Source organism: Anarrhichthys ocellatus, unplaced genomic scaffold, assembly GCF_004355925.1.
Source record: "Anarrhichthys ocellatus isolate YVR2014 unplaced genomic scaffold, GSC_Weel_1.0 scaffold6, whole genome shotgun sequence".
Classification (NCBI taxonomy): Eukaryota; Metazoa; Chordata; class Actinopteri; order Perciformes; family Anarhichadidae; genus Anarrhichthys; species Anarrhichthys ocellatus.
This window is the reverse complement of record NW_022280036.1, coordinates 2,743,797-2,767,523: the sequence shown is the minus strand read 5'-3', so window position 1 is coordinate 2,767,523 and position 23,727 is coordinate 2,743,797. Positions and strand designations below refer to the sequence as shown.

At 43.8% G+C, this 23,727-nt stretch overlaps 1 protein-coding gene across 1 annotated transcript in view; it reads left to right on the top strand.

Annotated features, from left to right (window-relative positions):
* znf536 (zinc finger protein 536) overlaps positions 1-23,727 on the top strand; it is a 224,436-nt gene that overhangs the window by 127,964 nt on the left and 72,745 nt on the right. Inside the window, 1 exon segment of the mRNA XM_031846060.1 lies at positions 18,424-18,582. Within this exon segment, the coding sequence (XP_031701920.1) occupies positions 18,424-18,582 (159 nt within the window).

Here is a 23,727-nt window from a genome sequence, read left to right as displayed (position 1 = left end):
CGTGTGACAGGGGGCAGCACGCCGTCTCCCATCTCTTCCAGGCATCTCGCGCCCCCTCGGAAGAAAACCCGAGATGAATCTGGTCGGCGCATTAAAAGTGAAAAAACGCTGTGATTCCTGCGAGCGCTGCCATTGTAATTCAGCGGCGGCGTAATGAATGCAGTGAAATGGTTGTCTAGTGAAACATTTCGTGAACTCAATTAGAGGCGCTAAACCATTTATTTGTGAAGTCTTTTATTGCGGACGTAATTTGTGGTGGCAGCCGAGTTTACCTAATTTTATTTATGTATTCCCTCGGTCAACGTGGTGCCTAAATGAATGTGAGAGCTTGGTCTCATTGTGAACACAAATGCGAGGATTCTGTTTGTAACCCAAAAAATAAAAAGAGTTACATGTGACTGCTGTGTATTAACCAATCCATTCAGTTTACTGAATACTAGTCACATAAAAACACGCATCGATTTAAATAAGTGCAAATTAAACTGTCTGCTCGGGTTTTCCGTACTGATGTATTGTCAAAATTTATGAATTTCAAATGTCTTACATGAGCAGCTCTATCCACCTCTGATGTGACCCGTAAAGCACACACAAAGCTTATTTCACCTCCTTTTTTGCCCTCTCCTCCTCCTCCTCCTCCCTCCCTCCCCCCTCTCCCCAGTCTAAATTAACGCCACATAACACCGATCGATGGATCCCTGCTAATCGCGTTAGACGTTTTGTTTTAAAATACCAGCTCCCAGCTGGTGACTCCTAGCACTCATCTGTTTGTCTCTGTTGCGCTGATCTCCGTCTCTCTTTCTCCCCTCTCCTTCCTCCATCTCTCTGTTGCTCATTTTCCACCTTTGTCCATCCACCCCTCCCTCCTTTCCTTTCCTCTCTCAGCATCTCTATCTCTCCACAGTGCGTTTGCTTTCCAGGCTGGAAGGAGGGAGGGAGGGAGGGGTGGTGGTGGTGGTGGTGGGGGGGAGAACATTTGGCCCAAATCCTAGGTATCACATATCTGACCATATTTCAAATCCAAATGAAGCATGTTTAAAAAAAGAATAAAAAATCCCTTTTTTTCGCTTTAAAGGTCAGACATTAGTGCTGGTAAAAATTGATCTGTGGATTCATGAATTTAGCCCTGTTGTTGGGGCTCCTTTGTAATGGAAGATTCAGTGGGGGAAGCTTAACATTGCATTGTTTTGCTCTGACAACGCAGCCACGAGAGCCCGTGCAGCTGTTCCCCACGCTCACAATGGCAGATTAATTAACACAATCATGTGGAGCTGGCTCGGGCTCAACAGCCAGGTCTGCTCGGTGATAGATAGGTAAATCCCATACATGCGTTTCCAGACTACCACCGAATGTTCTTTGTGATGTCGCGCCACAACTAGACGGACTCGGCCGCCGACTGGTCAGCTGTGGGCACGAAATGAAGGTCGTAACGGGGATCTTTCGCTTAATTGCACTGATGTTGAACTTGTAGGTTGTGTGCGTGTGTGTGTGTGTGCACATTTCAGATATGTTTTTCCTCATGCAATCGAAATGATTTAAACGTGTGTTTTTTGCTCTCTGCTCTCACCGAGAAGTCCCACAAATTGTGTCCCGCGCGTTCCTCTGTCTCCTTTATGTTAATGTCCCATGCACATTTGTCTGCCTGGAGTAACAGTATGCCAATAAGCCCGTGTGTATTTATGCACACGTATGTGTTTATGTCAGCAAGTGTGCGTTAGACAGAGCTCCTCTTAATTAAGATTCCGCAGGTCAACCTGTCTCTCTTACTTACTTAGTTCCCTGACATTTTAAACAGTCTATCGTGCCGCCTGGCTTTCCGGTGCAATGCCGTGTAAATGGCAAGTCCAAAAAAAAATGATGTGTCTTTTACATACAGTTGTCCATCAGGGACGGGGGAGGAGGTGGACGGGTGATGGATCGGGACCCCGTCAGTGTTTAAATTATTACCGGCCCCTGTGATCATATCACTTTGTGTCCTTGCTGTCACTCTATTAGCATCTTACATTCCTCCCTCACCCATCATCCCCTCTTTCTCCCCCCTCCTCGCTCTTGTTATTTCTTTTATTTCTAATATTTCATCACCCTCTGCCACACGCAAACGCACACCTCCCCTCCTAATGTTTTGCATGAACATGACCGCAGTTTGTCAATATTTTACCCTTGGCCCATCCCCTGTGTTGATATAATGATCACTTAACAGTCAAGAGTAAGGCAAGGAGGAAATTAGGGCGTCGGCGGCAGAGAGGACAACAACACTGAAGCAATTATGTTTCTTTCAGCCCAAGCATTCTCACGTTAATGAAATCCCTTATCGTTAGGGGAAGGGGAAGGTGGGGAGGGGAGGACAGGTGCAAAAAATGTACGTCGTTCATTTATCTTTTTCTCTGAAATGAACGGAAGGAGCAGCGAGAATAATGTAGCGATAAAGTCCGGGCAACAAGTGTGTGTAGTATTTCCTTTTTTTTTTTTTCATATCGCTGGCCGTGCATTTTGCAATGACAGAGGAAGAAAAGGGAGGAAAGGGAGATGAGTTAGCAAGGCCTATGAATGAGAGAGCAGGAGGAGGAGGGGGAGGGAAGACGCGAGGGCACGGTGTATCACACGTTAGCATCTTCCTAAAGGACAAATCGAAGACACTCCCGATGCTAACATTTGAAGTATTTACCTTCCTGCAAAACGTCTGCCCTTTTCCTTTGTAGATGAGATCAGTCACAGTCGTGGAAAGTCACAGAGTATCCAGCGGAAGACCTTATGTCAAAACGGGAGGGATCAGGGTCTGTGCCCTATGGCTGACTAAGGATTTGTAACAGAAATAGGAGTACAGGGTAGTTTTTTCCACTTCAACTGAAAACTATTGTGGAGTGCTGAGCCACACGTCTTTGAATGTGGGGCCAGAGCAGTTATTAAAAGGAAAACACATATATCAACAGAGGTGACTATCTAATAACAGTGTTTTCCCCTTCATTCAGTCATGTAATCTAAAGTTGCACAGTATTTTCATTACCATCTCGCTTATTGAAAACTACTTAACTTTTCCCATCGCTGTATTTCCATGACTTTTCAAAACAGGACTGATTCCACGTAATTAACTTTTTCCCCCATAAAGGTTTGATTTCAACCCACTTGCCAGAAAAAAATGGTTGACATTGTACCTTTCTGCAAACCACGTGATGCGATGAATGTCAACGTATCTGAACCAAAAATAGGTTTCATAAATATGTTTCGTATCGGCTTTGTATCACTCTTGCCAACAAAACGACTTAGTTAAGGTTAAAACAAAAGAAAAGAAGAAAAAAAAGATCATGGTTTGTATTCAAATGATAACGTAACAACCTCACTACCTTAATAAACGACAACCTCCCATAGCGGACTGTTTTATGAAACGCCATGTAGCACGCGCGACAAGCGTTAAGTCAACGTTCACTTTTGGTTTCACATGGAACAAGAGCAGCGGCTTCCTTTGACTTTTTTGCTTGTTCAGTGTGGCTTTGTAGCACAAAGGCAGTAAAACTGCCTGTGCCAAAGCACACTGTATATTATCCATCGGGCTTAATAATATTATTATTATTATTATTATCCAGAAAGTTTGGCGCGCTTCTCCTCACACAGCGTTGCCAACAGCGGCGTGAAAAATACATCAAAACATGCGGCCTGATCGGGAATAGTGTGCTATCTATTTTTCGGGGAGAGATTCGCCCAGCGGTTTTCCCGAAAATCCCAAAAAACTGAGCAAAATTTCTCCATTCACTTGAATGGGGTTTCGGCGTGAAGAGAGCTAAAAAAACCACTTAACTTTGGGCCCATATTGACTAGCCATACATTTACGTAGAAACATGATTCAAAGTTTAAAACGTAGACAAAACGCTGCACTTTATTTAGCCAAAGGGACATTTTGATAGCTATCACAGTTCATGAAGTCACAGATTAAGTTTCAGGAAAATTTTGGGTCTGTTTCAGATTTTATAATGGGTGTGTATTGCACGGCTCGTTAAGAGCTAGAGTGAGAGCATAACTTGTCAGAGTGGAGCGGAGCTTGAAAATCTTCTGTGATTTTTACAAACAAATTGCTCCAGCTCCCACAATTTTTACTCTTGAAACACCATTTTGGCCAAAAAGCTTGGAAATGTTGTGCTGGTCGCAGTAAAGTGTCTGTGGAATCCAACGGACTTACACATTTGGCTCAAAGAGCCGCAGAGCGACATGAACTCCAACCAACTGCTCCATTAGACTCCATGTTAAATCTCACCACTAATTTCTCAAAGAAAGCAGACGGTACCAGTTTTGTCTATTGCTCTGGAGCTCACATTATTAACACCACAAACATAAAAAACACATCAGCACGTTTTCCAGAGTCTTATCTTTCTCACGGTATCCATATTTTGGCACTCAGACTCCTGCTAATTTGTTAAAAGGAGTTAGGGGTTTTGTTCAAAATCACTGTTTACTGTAATGTTTCTTAATCAGTCTGCCTCTAACACCAGGTGCGTCCTCGCCATGGCAACCAGTTACACTCACGCAGGCTCTCCCTCTCTCTCCCACTCACTCAGTCCATCTAACTGTCTGTCTGCCTGTCTCTCTCTCACTCTGTCTCTCTCTCTCTCTCTCTCTCTCTCTCTCTCTCTCTCTCTCTCTCTCTGTGTCTCTCTCTATCATACAGTCATTCAGGTCTTAGATATTTTTAGAGGATTTTCCCCCCCCCCCACCCCATTTCAAATTAAAAGCCCCACAGAATGAATTCTAACTGGAATGCTTGTGATGAAGCCTCTCATTTTAGTATCAAACATTATGATTCTGTCTCCTCTCACCCACCCAGTCCCACCCTTTCAAAATAAAAGCCCCACAAATACAAGTTTCAATCCAAGAGTATGAATCTAAAATGCAGAAAAGAGAGTAGCGCTATCTCAATTGAACCTGAATGACACTACCGGTAACATTGGCGTGTGTATATATTGCGATTTCTTCGGGCAGTAGAAGCCACACTGTCAAAATTTATTTAGGAATTTTCTAGTTTTACTTGTTATCATAGCGCCTAACTCACAATAACGGTTGCTTCTTATACTACGTCAAATGCCCTGCCTAAATGCAAAAAACATTAACATTCAACGCATCGGTGCTTTGCAGGAACGTAAAATGCCCAAAAATTTACTGGGCTGTTAATTTCCATGGGGCTGGTTTGGAAACTGCTAAGTTAAATAAATGTGTGAAATAAGTCATACTATGCACTAGGATGGATATAATCTGATACTTCAGGGACTGTTAACAATAATGAAATATACTGCAAGAACATTGCATCTTTAGGAATTCAGTTTGTGGTGTTCTTAAATTGGTTTGTATGATGCTGTAAGGTGATCCTGAAGTATGAATACCTGAATAAACACCTTGCTTTCAATACAATGCAAATGTGAGAAATCAATACTCACAGGTATTAGCAATATTAAAGAATCACAGGAGAACAACACAAAAGTCTTAAGAAATCATCTTCTGGGAAAAACGTGTAGATATATTTCACTGGCTAAGTGAGGATTTTGACCTGCTGGTTGCTCAAGACGAAAAGATTTCACCAAAAGCCAGTGGGCTTCATCCTACGGGGCCCACGAATACCTGTGCACATTTCCATTGCACTCCATCAGCCTGGACCGACAGACATACTGACATTTCCATCACCTACAGCCATGCTGCTATCCTGGCTATACAGTCTTGAATTTGTCTCATATGCAGTATCAAAAGAACATTAAACCGTCTACGAAATTCCAAAACTCTTTATTCCATTGATTTTCAATGTAGTATGAACCGTGGATAGCCTATGCATTTTTCAGGAGCAATTAATGCATGTGTGACTCATGGTCAAGTGCATATTTCAAGTATTTTTAGGGACTGTGCTTGAAACTAGGTGTAGAGCGAATTTTCCAAGAAATCCACAGAGGGACTGGGATGATCTCACCACTAAGATACCTTTGGGATGGCAATACATAAATAAATAAATGCCCCGGTCCTTGTTAGCCGCTGCTATTAGTAGTGCCGGGCAGCACATGACACTAATGTCTGCCTTGGGCTGCTGTGCTAGGCTTCTTTCTGTCTCTTCTGTAAAAGAAGGCTATCTGATTGGAAACAGATCTGGGGCACTGGGGGGGCTCGCCCCAGCCCGTTGGATTTAATGACCCATTTCCTCAGCTGCCTCGTGCCACAAGCAGTTAAACGACAGTCAAGGTGCCCAGAGGTTCCCTACCATGGGACCAGGGGGAGTACTGAGTACACTAGCTGCAGAGACGGAGTGAGTAATAGAGAGTGACATACCCCGAGTACCAGGCAGCAAATCAAAGCCCATTTCCACAACAGGAAGTTAACTACTGTAGCACCCACTACAGTCTCAAATCAGACGTTTCAGAGCGTTACTGGTGTCATTCTGGAATTTTTCTTCGTGTGATGTAGCCAAGTGGCTCCACTTGTTGCATCCAGCGCAGGTAGAGGAGCTTGTATGTTTTTTGTTTTTTTTCCAGTGAAGAAACTCAAAGTTTTATGGATGCGTAGTGTTCCTCTCCACTGAGGCTATTCGAGGTGGAGACATGCCTTTTTCTGTGACAAACTTCTCCTAGACTTGATCAATGGCAATTCGATAAAAAGCGGACGGGACCTAGTTTCCCAAAAGCAATCGCAACGGACGACAGACTTAGAAATGATGGCCTCCCGTCCACTTGTATGATGCTAAGACATTCTGAAGAAGCTCTGGTATTTGTTTATTTTCAAGTCCGTACTTGTATCATGAACACAGATGTTCTCTGTCATGTGAAATAATGTCATTCAAAATAGATGACATCTTCCTGAAACTGATAGCACTGCTTTATTTTAGGTGTTCTATGAAGAGTCAATCCAGACGCTAAATCAGTCACAGTTTACTTTCTTAAACTTAAAGTTCCTCCAACCTACATGCATTATGAAGAGCAGCAAGCTGAGGGCAGAAGACTCTTTACTACACATTTGGCTGCGGGATCATTCTCAACAATTCCAAGCATTCTTGTAGAACTCAAGATCGATTATGGTCTCAAAACCCCTTTTTGAAAGTCCTGGTCTTGCATCGTCAACCCCGTTTTTACTCGCTCTTGTGACTCTGAACTTAATTTCAAGACCACTAAACTGTGAATTGTCTGAATTATTTGTTCACATCATTAGTGTTAATGCCCATAATTCAAAATTCCCACAAATAAAATGCACCTCTGCGATACTTTTTGAATATTTTACCAATACATTTCTCATGGTACACATTTGTTTTCTTTTGCTGTTTTTATGGGAATTTAGATCTTTCAGACCAATGTGAGGACTGTCTATATGGTTTACATGTTCCACATCTTATGGTAAGTCTGTCATGCCGTGTGGGACTCTTGTCTTGTCTTGGTCTTGACTCGATCTCGCCCTGACTTGGTCTTGTCTTGGTCTCGACACACACCAGTCTTGATCTTGACTTGGTCTTGGTTTAGGTGGTCTTAACTACAACACCCTTACCAAGTATGAAATATTTCTTTTGGCAAAACGACTTCCCCTTTCAACATCTGAGTTACGTAATATAATGCTGCATTGGGAGAAACTCGATGGGATGTTGTGAGTAGTAACAGATATGTATTAATTGCTCTGTTGGTCCTTTGCACTTCATGAGCATCACTCTGAAATGAATTTTGTACTGAGATCCATCATGAGGTACACTTCAAAAACTTTAAGAAACTAAGAAGATAAATTTAACAAAACAATGCAGTTCAATAAGCAACAGATTACCCTACTATTTGTTTAGGACAATAGTGCTCCATTTATAACAATGAGCCCACTTGACCTTCTCCACAAGTACAGCGACAGAGCTCGAGACCCCTGGGAGGGACCTAAAACGGCCATCAAAACTTCCACCACTAAAGACTTGAGCACGCTCTTCCCTATCAGGCTAATGATCAATTATTAATATCCACAATCCTCAGCCTTGATGTGGCTGCTTGGAAATAGAAGGCAGGCAATTATGCGCCACTCTCTTCTTTGGGTTTTTGGCCGCCTCCATCTCCGGCCTCCCTCTCCATGCGTTGAGCTCCCCTATAAATATATAACAGATAGTTCCTCTTAGCACACCACAAGTTCTTATTGGGGCCCTCTCATTGCAGATATCCAGATCCAGATTAATTTGTAATTAGTCTTGAGTTGTTGAGCCTCTGAAAGATAAAGGATTCCAACTCCCATTCTATTCGCCCCAAACACTGACGATCACTTAAAAAGAGCAAACGCTCTCGCACGCTTGATAAAAATAGCTTAAGCTCGGACTTATTTGTTTGCCGACAAATGCCAGACACATATGTCTGAATGGCCTGGGCGACGCTAAAGCGGAGAAATAAATGAGTTGGTCTAAAATAAAACTTGTCATTGTGTCTCTCCGCGCGTTTGTTTGCAAAAACGGGGGGGGGGGGGGGATCTCAGAATTCATCAGCTCCGCACAGGCAACCCTCACGTTTTCTCTGCGACAGACATCGCTGTAAAAGCAGCAAGTAAAAAACTAAAGCAGAACTAAAAAGCTGTTTACCTCTTTTTTAAACAATGTAATTCTTTTTTTCTGGAGATACCCCCTCAGTGGGTGTCTTTTTAGGCTTCCCATTAATTTGCCTCCCTATGTCACATGTCCCTCCGCTGATAAAAAACAAAAGCGATGAATGGGATAATGACATATGGGCTTTTTTAAAATGATTAAGGCTGTGTGAGAGTGTAAAACATACTGGAATAGTTTTAAGTCATTTAAGAGGACAGGGGGGTGTAGAGTCAGGGTGGGTGGGGGTTGGGGGGGGGGCCTTCAGTCTATTAATAGTTGAGTCATCAGTGCCTCAATGTTCCGAAATGGCAAATTGTTAGATCCCCAATGGTGATTATTACTTGCTGTCAATGACCTTCATAACAAATTAAAATTATGCGACTGGGACAGAGCGTGCTCTTTAATAGGCGTTATGCATGGGATTGTGTGCGTGCATGTCACTGTGTGCACACGTGTGTGTGTGTGTGTGTGTGTCGGCAAGCGGGTGGCCAGAGGGTGACGGCCTCTAGCATTTAAAAACTCCTCCCCCCCCTCGCTAAAATTGTGGGCCTTTCTCTCATTTATTCTTAAAGTGTTGCTCTATCTCTCGTGGTCTGGTGGACACACACGCACACACATGGGCGGGGATGTTTGAAGCTACAGTATAAATCTTTTTATTTCATTTTCCGAGACGCTGGACAAGTTCATAGAAGAGGAAAACGGGACGTGTCCTTGGTCTCTTGGATTTACTGCCTGACCAGGCTATGTTGGGGAGCTATATTCTCTCACACATACACACACACACACACACACACACACACACGCACAGTATGTATGCATTACGTGAAGCAGATTTACCCACTTTAGCCCCCCCCTCCACCACGGTGGCCTTGTTAAAAGTGTTCATCGCCCCTTGTGGTAATATATGTCTTTAAGTGCACATTTATGCTCCCGAGCTATCGATCACCGCACGCTCCCCACTCGATAATTACTCCACCTTAATATGCACCCTTAATGAGGCTTAATTGATTCATTTTCATTGATGGAGAATAACGCCACTAATGGCTGCGGTGTGCAGGGCATCGACGCCACGGTACAGTATGGACTCCGGCCAGGGCCAGGTGGATCGAGGGTGGGATGGGGATGCTGGTGCCATAGCTGAGTTTGATGATTGGCCTATTGTGCTCGCTGTTGATTTAGCATGCACGGGAATGAATAGGAAATCAATGGCGTTCTACCTCATTCGCCGTTAAAGGGGCAGTGCGACGGGACGGTCGTCATCTTTAGGTTAGATAAGCAGCCGGAGAGAAGTTTTATACTGTGACCGCTGCTTGTTCCATCATTCCATCATTTTCTCACCTCTTCACTTCTCCTGTATGAAGCTCCTTACATTTTTTCTAAATATTCCTTCCTTTTCCCCGACACTGCGATGTGTCATCTTTTTGCGTTCCTTCTTACCCCTCCTTTGTAACGTTCTTGTCTTTTGTCCTTTCTATTTAATTTTGTTTCATTTCCTTTTCTTCTTTTCCATTAGTTTGAGCCCCTCTAGTGTCTTTTCCCATAAGTCCATCCCATCCTCTCCTGTAATGTCCTCTCTACCTTTCCTTTTCCCTTAATTTCTTTTCTCCGTCTTTCCACCTTTGTCACTTCTCCTATCTTAAATCCTCTTCTTTCATCTCCTCACATTTCTCGACCCGTAGAAACCCGGCAGCATCCCAGTAAAAGAGACGGCGACCTAGTCATCCTTCACTAATGGTAACCACACCACTTCCTGCCAACGCAGACAGAGAGGGGGCATGATGAATATACACCCTGATTATTATAGCACCACTAACACACACACACACACACACACACACACACACACATTGGCAAGGGTGTGTGTGTGTGTGTGTACATAAACGCACAGACAAACACATTAGTAATTGCTCTTGTCTTCTTGTCCTAAAAGACACCCACCTCTGTCCCCATCTGCCTTCTGTGCTCTCATGCATACGTACAGACAGTGGTGGACAACACACACGCATATAAACGCGCATTCACACACACACTCATACACCCTCAAGCATCTTCAAGAGCCTCTCAACGGGGCTATGATCACCCTGCTAGAATGATAAAGTTAGTGAGACATCAGTGCTCCCTCAAACATTTGTATGTGTGTGACTGTGTGTGTGTGTGTGTGTGTGTCTTTCTCCAATGCTCTTTGAAGCCTGAAACAGACTTGAGGAGGGTGGTGTGTGGGGGGGGGGAACAAAGGTGGGCCGGTGCCAGGCAGAAACTTATGGCACCATTCCTCTTCCCCTAGCTGGGCAGAGGCATAGCCTTTACTGAGGGAGAGAGCCACCTTCTGTCAGTCTGGGTGGAGGGGGGAGGAGGAAGAGGGGGTGGAAAGAGAGATGAGACTGAGAGAAGAGGAAAGAGACGAATGGAGAGCGTAAAGCATTCTGTCCATCATTTCCACCTGTGTAGGGGGGGGGGGGGGGGGGGGTTTGGCCCCCTTCACAAATTCTATCGCCCTTGACAGATTTCCTAAGCAGCGAGTATTTTAGGCTGTGCATTTAGAATTAGCACACAAGGTGGTGTTTTTTTTTTTTTTGCAGCAATGCCCTTCACCCGATAGATTTTGAGAAATAATTTTCAGTGTGAAGATCACACTCCCTGAATAGATATCCTGCACTTCCACACACACACACACACACACACACACACACACACACACACACACACACTTTTCATTCAAGAAAGTTCTGCAAACAAATAGCTTTAACACAATTCTGCGGAAAAAACCTGCTACCCTTTCATTACCCAGGTTGAACAAGGGAACCATCCTCTCCTCCTCCTCCTGTCTTCTTTCCTTTGCTTTTTGTTTTTTTCACCCCCCCCCCCCCCCTCTCCCTCCACAACTCCAGTTTTAGTGCGGGCGTTCACTAATAAATATAAATGTTTGTGATTACCATCTCTGCAGCACAGGTGCATGTTTGTTGCGAGGGGGGAGGCTTGTTCATTAATTTTCAGCCATGAAAAGTGCAGTGCGCCATGAACGGCGAGTCCAAATCACACACACTGATAAATGAACGCACAGATTGTTAATGTACCATTGTAAGGCTGCTGCCTCCACCGGCTTTTGAAAAAAAAACAAAAAAGAAAAAGGAGGGGTGCTCGCTGCCAAAAAGCAAAGGGCTACGAGCGCACACACATCAACACACGCTGAGTCTGCGAGGTGTGGCAGGACCCTATTCAGAGGTCTAGATTAAACTGAATGGAGCTTCTTTTTTTTTTATCCTTACACATATAGCCAGGGATTATTGAGATTATATAGACAAGGCACCCCCCGGTGTGAGGCCTCTGGCTTGTGTTGTCTAATTAGAGTTGGTGGAACGGGTATCGGCTGGTAACCACGGCCCTGGGAACCCTGTGTCCTGCTGTAAGGGCGCGTTGGAGCACTTCACCGCGCGGATTGGGCCTTTCGGACGGAAAATTTGGCGCTAACAGTTGATTCGTTTGGGTTTCGTCTCGAGACCAGCGAGCCATTTGGAAAACTGTCTAATCCTCAAAGTATTTTTTATTGTTATTATCATCACGACGGTCATAATGATGATTTTATATCTGGATTAACCCCCCCCCCCAGGCACCATCCGTAGTCTGGGTCGCCATATTTGCTCGGAGGCGTGGACACGTGCGCATTATCAGAATCAGCACATACTGTATATTTTAATTAGATAATGCACGTTAAATCTACAAGCAATCCTCCAATATGTTTTTTTTTTTCAGACATGGTCACAACTGCCGCGTTCATGCCGTCAGAGAGAAATACAGAGGAAGAGTAAACAAAAGAGGAAAATAAATAAAATCGGCCTGGAAATGGGTTGTTTTTCAGGAGCTGTGAAAATGTTTTTAATAGGGGACCGCTGAACACCTGCCTTAAAATGTCGTTTCAACATCTCCCGAATGCCATTTTGCTTAATTGACTTGGAAATGGCCCAAATGTATTGCTGAATGCGATCTAATTAATATTAATAATAAATGCCATTATTAACATCAAAGAACATCTGGTGCCCCTGTTTACCCCACCGCCTTATATGTAACACATTCTGCTGCTGTTTTCATCTCGCAAACATGGCGCGGGTAAACAACAACTTGCATTTCCTTTTATTTTTTATTTGTATTCATCTTTTTTTATTTTTTTCATTCTTCTTCTTTTCATTCTCACAATTCATTTCGTCTTTGGTTGTATTTGTGTTGCTCGATAGGGTCAGTGGTAAAACAACAAGTACGAGGTGAGGATGCTGTGTAGAATTTGGAGCACAGTTGCTCCTCTCCGGGCCCCCCCCCCCCCCCCCTTTCTTCTTCATTTTGGTCTATAGACCTGGTTGTTGTAATACCTCAGAGACTTCTCACATCTCTTGTGTACTCCTTTGAAAAAAAGAAAGAAAATAACTTTAAAAAAAAACAAAAACAAACGAACGCATCCGCACACTAAGAGACTTTTCTCAACGCCCCGTAAATCATGCACCAAATAACTTTAATCTAAAATTTCATTAAGTAGTCCTTGTCAGGTAGTAAAAGGAAGGGGGATAATGCAGTGGTGTTTAATGATAATTGGTGTTTGGTTAATAAATTCTGCGAGTTCAGATTACGTTCTAGCAGTGGCTGGAATGCTAGCATCAGCAGTGTAACTAAACCTCAAATTGATTAACTCGCATGAACCAGACGCTCACAAAGATGGCAGTGGTCCAAATCAAAAAAAGAACGAAGGGGGTGTGGGGGGTGTTAGGAGGTGTGTGAGTGTGTATGAGAGAGAGAGAGAGGAAGAGAGAGCGAGCATCAGGCCGGATGGTGTTGTGTTGCTCTGGTGTAAGGAAATCAAGTCCCCCCGGGCGCATTTTTAAAAGCCTAATGCCTTTCAAATGATGTCATCACATTTTACTCTTTCTCTCTTTCTCTCCCCCTCCCTGCCTCTCACCCAATCTCTCTTAATATCTTTCCCCTTTTCAAACCGTTTCCGTCAATCACACACACACACACACACACACACACAAACACACACCCCTCTAGCCCTCCTCCCGCCCCCCAATCAGTTATTTGGCTACGGGGAGAGGGCCGGCGGGGCCTCGACGGGAGTCACGTGACGCATTAGAATAATGGCCGCGCAAGAGGCAAAACATCTTGTGATTTTTTTTTTATGACTGATGTGCTCCCCCCCCCCCTCTAGTTTTATTTCCTGAAAGTGATATCATACTAATCAAAACCACAGAACGTTTAGAGTGCAAAGTGTGATTGAAAGAAGACCATTAAGGAACTGGCAACCCCCCCCCCCCACACACACACACACACACCCGTCACCATATATGGACCCACAATCGTCGGTTTTGCTATTTATTTTTGTTGTTGTTCTTTTTTTGCATCCTCCATTAATGGGAACTGGGTGTGGTCGCCGTAAAGGAGTAGGCAGCGTGCCCTGTCCCAGGGGTACCCACATGAGCACCGACACACACACACACATGGATCCTTATCAATTTATACATTTGTCAGTCAGCGGCGGAGGCAGCCCCGGTGGCATATCCCCGCGGCGGCATTGCATCGGTCGCTCTCCGTCGCACTTTCCCGGTGACGTGCTGTCGGAAGGGAGTGCGAGGTGTACTCGCGCGCACACACACACACACAGTTCCACACACAGTTGCACTCTCGCACACAGTTAGTCAGAGGGGAGTGTGAGTGCAGCAGACAGCAGGCAGAGTGACTGATACTCAGCCTGCCTCCCAGATGGCCTGCTCAACTCTGCTCCAATCTGATCTCGGAGCCTTTGTTCTGGCATGTTCCATTACGCCGCTGTGACACCAGTAAAGGCAGAGGGGAGAGGAGCTGGTCTCAGATCAGATACAGCTGAATTATACATGTATTTCTCTTCTTCTTCTTTTCCCTCTCACCCCTCTGTGATAGTTTTTATTTTTTTTCCTGGGGTAAGAGGCGAGCGACGGTTTCATAGATGGCAGATTAAAACTGTTTGAGTTTGACGGGAGGAAGCAAAAGAAGGAGTAGTGTTTAACGGTTAATGGAAATATATGTATTTTTTTGTTATCCTTGATATAAATGATGATTCTTCGAGGGGATTGATGGCTGGTTTGTCAGAAATAAAACATGTCAACTCAGCAGCGGCCTATGACACTTGAGAGAGATGCATTGGGTTGTGAATACTGAGCTTTCATTAAATATCACACGTTTTTTTTATGTTGTACCCTGTGATATAATTATGAATTCTCTTCTGCCACAGTTCCAGAAAAACAAAACTTGAAAATGTGTAGTGATTGCACTGTAATTCATTTAAATAAAAATATGTTTTCATATAAGCAGTGATACACCCACGGCTTTATTGGCCATTGGGAGCAAAACTGCCAACCCCGTACGGTTTTTATTAGTATGTTTTTACGTGTCTCAAATGATGCCTAAACAATCTTTCTTGAGTTGAACGCGAAATTCCATCAATCCGTTAACACGCAAATGGTGGAATTTGAAGATTGCGAACATAAAAATTCATCTCTTCCTAGCTGTGTGACAGTGCGGCGAAGTGAAAGAGAATTAGTGGCTGGCCTTTACAGGCTTGTATATAAACAGCCAAAGGCTCACCTGTGACAATCACTTTAATGCTGCGTCTCCTACGGTGAATCTTCTTTGCATAAAAAAAGAGATGCGGAGAGAAAATCAATACTCGGAGGATAGTTACAGCTGGGTGTCAACAAGCGATCGAGTGACCCCCCCCCGTCCCCGTCACACACACAGCTGTGCACGACGCCGCCTAATATACGGGGTGACCTTCAAAATGTCATAAATGTGTTGTGCAATAAAGTGTCAATATTTGCGGTTATATGGAGCAGTGTGACTTTTACAGTAATTGGAACAGTCGCATTAAACGCCGCGGATCAGTCAACTGATTAAAGACGAGGGTGCCGGACAGACCGGACAGGGCCTGGGAATGACGCTGATTCCCACACGTGTGTGTGTATGTGTGTGTGTGTATGTGTGTGCGTGTGTGCGACACTCACCTTGCCTCACGTGAGGAGCAAGGAAGCATGGCCCCCAGAACTTCTGTTTTACCTTTTTTCTCTGTAGTGCGTGTATGAACGTGTGAAGCCCATTTATTATTGAAGGGCTGTTATATGCCAGGAGAGCACACTCTCATCCTCTCAGTAATGTGTCTTTCCTCTTACAGGAGCACTATTAACCCTGACACACAAGGACGGGCGTCGGCGTGTGAGTGTGTGACGGACGGGCAGAGCCTGTGTGTGTGTGTGTGTGTGTGTGTGTGTGTGTGTGTGCGCGCGTGTGTGTGTGTGTGCGTGTGGTCTGGTGTTTGTCCTGCTTCTAATCTGTGTTTTGGATTGTTTTTAATTTTAGCCCCATCTGGGGCAGGCAGGTGGGCTACTGTCTGTTAACACGATCTGGGGAGTCTTGCCAAAAGGGGATCTGTACAGTAGACCGCTCGAAATATGTTTATGAGGGGGCGACTATGGCTACAGTATGGTGCAGTCCTGGACCAGGCACTGGGGGGATTGTCGTCGCTTTGATTTATTTATTTATTTCCTGTCCACAGGCCGTCTTTTAAATGGCGTTCACATTAACAATGCGAAAGGTGTGTGTTTGCACGGTGGTGAAATTATGCAGGGAATCGTACATTTCCACCTGTGATATATTATACATGCAAGTTGCGCTTTGTAGGATTTGCATCAAGCTAAGCAATACGTCGTGTCGTAAAGGTCACAATCTTTGTCGGAAATTCCTCTAAACATTTTTTTCAAAGTGGATTTAATAAAATGCAGGACTGTTTTCAATTTCCCATTTCAAACAATCCAACACATTTCATTAGATTTCATTTTTGGAGTTCCAGTGGAAATATTGGACCACCTTAGTTGAAGCTCTGTGTAGGATTTTATTTGTGTTGTCTTGCATGCTTTCTGTTTCTACTCATCGTCTCTGTTTAATATCACGTTTAAAAAACAATGTGAAAAGCAAAATGATGTTAAAACCAAGATCCACAGTTCAACATCTGCTTTTTAAAAAAAAATAAAAAAAATAACTGTCTGCGGGCTTCTCTCCCCCTCGCTAGCACACAGAATTAAACCGCGCAGTTGCCAAGCCCAAGTAGAAGCAGCTGGTATTTAGTATTTGCGCATTGTCACAGACTTACATTTAGGTTGCCTTTCAGTTTCACTTGTGATAAATAGCCCTCAGCCCCGATAGCGAGTGTTTGCTGAATGGAGTCGTGTGTTTAGTGTCAGCGCGGAAGAGGACTTGCTGACTTGGGCCTTTCCATTCTGTAAAAACCTTATTTGACTCCCCCCGACAGAGGAGGAGGAGGAGGTGGTGGGGTGTGGAATGGGAAGCGGCAGAAAAGAAAAGATTAGGCTAATGTTAAAAAAAGAAAATGTCCTTATTGTGCGGCGTGGTTGCCTTAGTGGGTTGCTCGATTTTGATTCTTTTTCTTTCTTTCTGGCTCCCCTCTCCGCCCCTCCTCTCTACGCGCATACCAAATCATGTGCCAGATTAAAAAATAAATAGTTTTTTTTAACTGTGTTTGCGCTTCTTTGGGTCACGCGCGCACTGACACTTCTACCATGGAGGCCACTGACTTGGACTTGTTTTTTCTGTAGCTCTCTCTTTCTCTAACCCCGGCGAAGAAGCGATGAGGGTCACTGTTGCTCACGGGCGCGACGTTCATGACGTCCCGCACTAACTCTCCCTTATACACAATATCAGATCAATAAATGTGGATGTAGATATGGCAGCCTGCACAAAAACAAAAAAAAGGCACCAAAATAGAAAAAACAAAACATTTTCACATGATTTTTTGAAACTTTGCTGTGAAATCTGTAAATCTGTCGTGACAGTTCTGCGCTGACGTTGAACCTCCAGCACAGCGACGCCCCGTCAAGTGCTATTGGAACAAGTACAGATATTTTTAATTTAACAGCTTCACGACACAAGACATATCAAGCATCTGTTGTGTGCGCGTTCCCTTTTTGTTCCTTTTCAAGTTTCTTTCTTTTTTTTTTTACTTAACTACGTTGCTCAGACCTTTTTAAATTCCGCGACTGTCAGCACATCACAGGCTCTTAACCGACCGCACAACGGGGCCGGCGCTCGTGTTCAGTCTGACGGCGACACCCTCACCTCGGATTGTGCTGCTGTCAACACATTCCCAGGTTGTCGTCACTCATCTTCGGAATCGTATTCAGAAGGTGATCGCGTTGATAACAGACTGGTGTTGCGCTAAACTGTGCATCATCGTTTTTTTTGGGAGGGCGGGGTCAAAACCGTTATCACCCTATCATATCTGTGACAGCTACCTGTCAAAATCAGGTCGCAGGGAGAGATGCGAGGAGATCCTGCCATGCTGACATAGCCGAATCTATCTCTCTCTCGCCCTTATTTTTTTTTCTTCGTTCTGTCTTATTTTGCATTGTTAATTTTCACTGCAATCCAGCATATGCTTAATAGGAATGATGATGATAGCAAGGATAAAAAAAGAGAGGCGGTGGTGGTGGTGCAGGTGGCGGTGTTGAGTGTGTGTGTGTGTGTGTGTGAATTGAAAAGGGGGGGGGTGATATCTCAGGACTATGGTGTTTCTAAAGAAGCTGAAAAGCTTATGAACTGTCAGCGTTCTGTCATAGGAGGAGAACATCACGGCCCGTGAGCTCGTTTTGATGCGTTTGACTTTGTGTGGCGTTCACACATTCGAGCGAGGGGGAAAAAACGAGGGACAATGACTGACAGACAGAGGAGAAAGAGGGGAAAAAAGAAAAGAATAAGATGTGATGTGTGGAGGGCTGGCTTTGAAGTGGCACTCAACACACCTTTCCATTTGTCTCTCCCTCCTTGTGCCGTCTCGGCGTGCGCTCCAGATGTCGGGGAGGACTCGGGGAAGGCGGCGGGGAGCGTTCAGCCGTCGCTGTCCCAGCATCGCGAGCGGAGCGTGGCCTCGTCCTCCAAGGACTGCCCCTACTGCGGCAAGTCCTTCCGCACCTCCCACCATCTCAAAGTCCACCTGCGGATACACACAGGTCAGTAGAGTGCACTCACCCCTTCTCCACCAGCCAAGTGCAGGCACATAAGAGTGCATTTCTCCAAGCAATCAAACATTCATTATGCTTCATGCACAATTTACTTTACCACATGTACTGACATTCCTTCTGGGGTTAGACTGGCATATGAATGTTGGCCTAATCACATATTGGAGTCAATCTGCCTCTGAATTGATGGATATGATGCAGATTCATGGATAGCTTATTGATTTGGTAATTGATAATACTTTAGTTGAGAAGATCTGAAAGCTACAGTTGGTAACTGAAGTTGGTTAATAAAATCTTTTTTGTTATATTTGCTTTATCCTGAAAGAAGCACATGAGACTGATAATCTGTGAAAAAGTCAGGTTCCACTGCCTCTTTTTTCTGCTCTTAATGGCAAGATTCAATCGCGCCCTAAGAAAAACAAACAAACAGGGCAGAGGAGTATCTAACGCAGCTGTCAATCATAGCTCGTCAACTTCGATCAAACTAGGCGGCTCTGATGAAATATAAATCAAGAATCTGTTGCTGAATTGTGTATTTCTGACCACAAATCTTTCCAGAAACCTATTTTAGTTTGATGTTTACTTAAAATGAGAAACTTTGCTCCGGTCGCTGGGCAGTGGTTGGTTTTAGACTAGACTAGACTGTTTAGCTTAAACTTTCTAAATCACAGTGTGACAATGCCCTGAAAATGAGCAGAACCGTAAAAACCCTGTTATCCCGGTTCATAAATCATAATCCTGTTTAGTCCACGAGATGTAATCCTAGACACATTTCCGTGCAGTCTTATCAGATGTAATGCATTTTATTGAAATTGACATAAAGACAAATAAATAAACTATTCACGAGGAGGAATATGCGTTTCCTAACAGTGTCCCTCATTGAGGCTTAAGGCCATTATTATTCAGTTTTCTTTTTTTCATTGAGCTCTAATTAACACAACAAGGGTTCAGTGTCCTCCAATGACATCACTCAGAGGGCAATTTCACACTCGCTAACTCTCAATAACTTTCGAGCCAAAACAAAGCCAGCCTGTTCACAGTTTAGGGATGTGCGTGAGACGATGTGCCTAATAGATTTTAGCTTTATTTTGTTGAAGTCCAGCGTCCCAACCCTCCGAGCTGCGTACTCTCCCGCCCCCATACATCTTACCAACCGGGAGCTCGGCCACTTCCTCCGATAACCTGTCCGCCAGTCGTCGCTGGAAGGTTAGGTCTGCAGTCAGAGTAATGATGTGGACTGTGGACAGTAGCCAGAGTCCTAACCCTCTGCAAGGTACGAACGCCCCACTGACTATCCAGGCTAGAGTCACAATTAGACCATGCAGAGGTCACCTTACAACAAGGACGCCTGCTCCCGGCTGCTGGGCCCGGTGCGTAGTGTAAAGTTAAGTTAAGTGTTTAAGGTGATTCCCAGCTGCCTCTCGGTTTATCTCTCAGGGAGGCAGTGTTTCCAAACTGGAAAGAGTGAATTGGTTCGGTGCCTTTACTGAATATATACTGAGAGGAACCGCGTAATCACCTTTTCTCTAATCAAAGTGTCCTTGAGCAAGGCATTAAGATTGTCACTGACAGGTTACCTGGATCCCCTATGGAGAGAGTGAAGCTGAATATCTGTAACTTATAGGGGAAAAGGCTTTAATAAGCAGGTGTCTTTAAGGTTTCTGTTTCTGCACCAATACTATATAGCATAGTGAGTAATGTCATATTTGGCTTAGTCAAAGAAGCGCATTGTCTATTAAAAACATTATGCATATAACTATGCTTTTCTGAAAATATAATAGATTTTTGAACCCGACTTTATCAAATGAAAACAAATACAGAAAAAATTTATTATTTCATGACTTAAAGTCATTTCCCCTTCTGTCAGTCAAAGATTTGTACATCCCTGAATTCCTCTAGATGTTCTTCAAAAGCACATACATAACACAGTCCAACCGCCCCGACCTTTTTGTTACTTTCTACACTTTACAACGCAGTAATCCTTGAGTGCCAGTAGAGAAGCAGAGGGTTAAAACGCTGCAGAAAAAGAAAAAAAAAATCAATGCTTGCTTTTCTTCTTATTCTCCTTCTCTGTCTCGCTTTTTTTCCATCCTTCGCCATTCACTTAAAAGGCAGAACAGAGAGACCACCCGCGCTGTAACCCCCTTTCGCTTCCCTTAATAAGAGGCACGTACTGTACCTCAGATCTGAAAAAAGGAATTAGAGGAAAAGCTTTAAACTGCAGCACGCTAACACGTCTGGTGTACGCTCACATAATTAGGATCCTTATGTTGAACAGCACATCCAGGTCACGGCCAGGCCATCCACAGTAGCTGGGGATAGCGGTGGTTTTCTGGGGGCATCTGTTATCTGGTGGTGAGAGAGCTGAGTTATGTCTGCTTTGAGTAGTCCAGTAAGGACACCCATGAGGGCCATATTTTATCACGAAGGAAGCGGAGACCTCAAGCTAGGCCTGGCTTTAACTCATTTGGCAAAACACACACAGACAAGTAGGTCCATCTAATTCCATCCACACACAGTATATTTAACATGCATCCATTCATATCTCAGAAGCACAATAAAAGAATTAATCCGGAGCCCTTACACGTGGGAGCAAAAGTGATAAAAGTTAGCAAGGATGTTGTCTTTTGGAACGGAATGTATCTCTGGCCGCCGGCCTATCTAAGCACGGCGTTAGCATCGTCTGGAGAAAAAACAGCTTGATGCATCCCCAATATGTGGCCTTTAAATCATCACTATAACCTAATCACTGTGACATCCTGATTACATCCACAACATTACTTTACGGTTAAAGATCCTCTCCGTGCTGCTGTGACAATGCCGAGAAATTCACAGACGACAGTGGGGCTCCCCTTCATCCTAATGCAATGCGAGTGGCACAATGGAGTTGCTTACCAAAGCCAGCCGAGGCTGCATTGTGCAACGCGACGCAGAGATTAATGAGCAGCTAACGCCAGCTTGAAAGGAATGAAGTGAATTTAAATTTCTCCAAAAGTTAAAGAGCTAATGTTACAGTATTAATTTCCTCTTGAACAGTGAGTGGGAAAATATCCATTAGCAAAATTAACCACAGTTTTCTAGGTAGCTAACATTGTGCGGCTGTGGTGCTACAGTGTGGGGCCACAGCTAATGAACACACTGCAGAGGGTGATATTTCATTATACAAATTAATGCTCACATTTTAATGGGAAAGTCACATAATGAATCTAGGCTTCAGTGACAGCAATTAGAGGCCCAGATTGTCCCCTTCTGGACAAGGCACTATTTAGCAGTAAGCAGCTGTGTGTAAAAAATAAAAAGGTCCTCGCTCTTGACAATAGCCACACATAACTTCAGGCAGGGCCGCATAACCAATAAGGGTCCCTTCTTTAAACGAGGAGAGGGGGAGACAAAGAGGGGGAGAGAGAGGAAGGGGAGAGGCAAGACTTGCCCATGTCACTTAACCTTAACCTAACCTTGTAATCAGGATGAATCAAGAGGGACCTGTGATCTCTTCCTCCATTCCTCTCACTCCCTCCCTTGTTCTACTCTTTCTTCCACTTTCTCACTCCTAATACGTTTTTCTAAGTGCTCCCTTTTTCCCTCCAATTCCTATAATACCATGCGGTATCTTCAACACAATGACACTGCTTCATTTAATATACTTTGTTTGCCGTTTGGTGCAGACCCATATACATGTGTTCCTGTGTCCATATACTATGTATTTATGGTGTGACAATTGAACTGTTACTAGCAATCAGCATGAGCCTCATCAGCATGAGGCCGGCAATATACATAACGTTCATCACGTGTTACAACGTTAACAGCGACCACTTCACAACATTAACCAGGTGTTACGTTAACACTGACCGCTTTACAATGTTAACCAGGTGTTACAACGTTAACAGTGACCGCTTTACAATGTTAACCAGGTGTTAAAATGTTAACAGTGACCGCTTTACAATGTTAACCAGGTGTGACAATGATAACAACGACCGCTTTACAATCTTAACCAGATGTTAAAACATTAACTGTGACTGCTTTACAATGTTAACCAGGCGTTACAACGATAACAACGACCGCTTTACAATGTTAACCAGGTGTTACAACGATAACGACCGCTTTACAATGTTAACCAGGTGTTACAATGTTAACAGCGACCACTTTACAACGTTAACCATGTGTTAAAATGTTAACGACCTCTTTACAATGTTAACCAGGTGTTACAATGTTAACAACGACCGCTTTACAATGTTAACCAGGTGTTAAAATGTTAACGACCGTTTCACAGCGTTAACCAGGTGTTACAATGTTAACAACAACCGCTTTACAATGTTAACCAGGTGTTACAACGTTAACTGTGACCGCTTTGGACCAACATTCAGCGTCAAGATATCACGCAAAAGGCTGCTACCAACGTAATTATAGTAACGCTGAGGGCTTCAAGGATGACGTTTAGCGATAAGATGACATGGTCATAGGATTTATCGACAATAATAAAAATAAATTGTAATTCCAGCCTTATCCTTTTAATGCCTCACTTTTGCCATTGGGTGGGCACATCCATCTCAAGTTCCTGATTGTATGTACAAGTGTACTTTCACCTCTGAAGCAGTTGAACTATTAACCCTGATAGCATTATAGGCATTCTCAATTCAACACTAACCACAATTTTAAGCACATCTACTTGAAACAGATGTAAAACAGCTTCTAGCAATTATTACTTCTCTCAAACATGTGTGTTTTTTTTCATCCTTCCGGCCAAATGGAAATTCATCTTCCAGTATGTCATATATATTAAGCCATTTTAAATGCCTCTCTGTACAGGTCTGTGGTATTTATCTTTACTTGTTTCTATGGCGCTGTCACAGTTCACACAAAGCCAGATGAAATCAGTACATACAGCATGAAGTGAAAACATACTATGGAGGAGCAGATCCCAGTACAGCAATCAGGAGACAGATGATTTATAGCCACAAAGGTGTCACTTAGATGTTTATGAATTCTAGAAAGCCGCAGTGGTGCATTTCTTTTTTTTTTACCCTTCTATCTTTCACCTTTGGCAGGAACAAAATGTCCAAAGTTGTCCAACAAAGCCAAGACGGACATCAGCAAAAAGTTTACCGTTCTATTTTTAACTCCCAAATAGCAATTTTC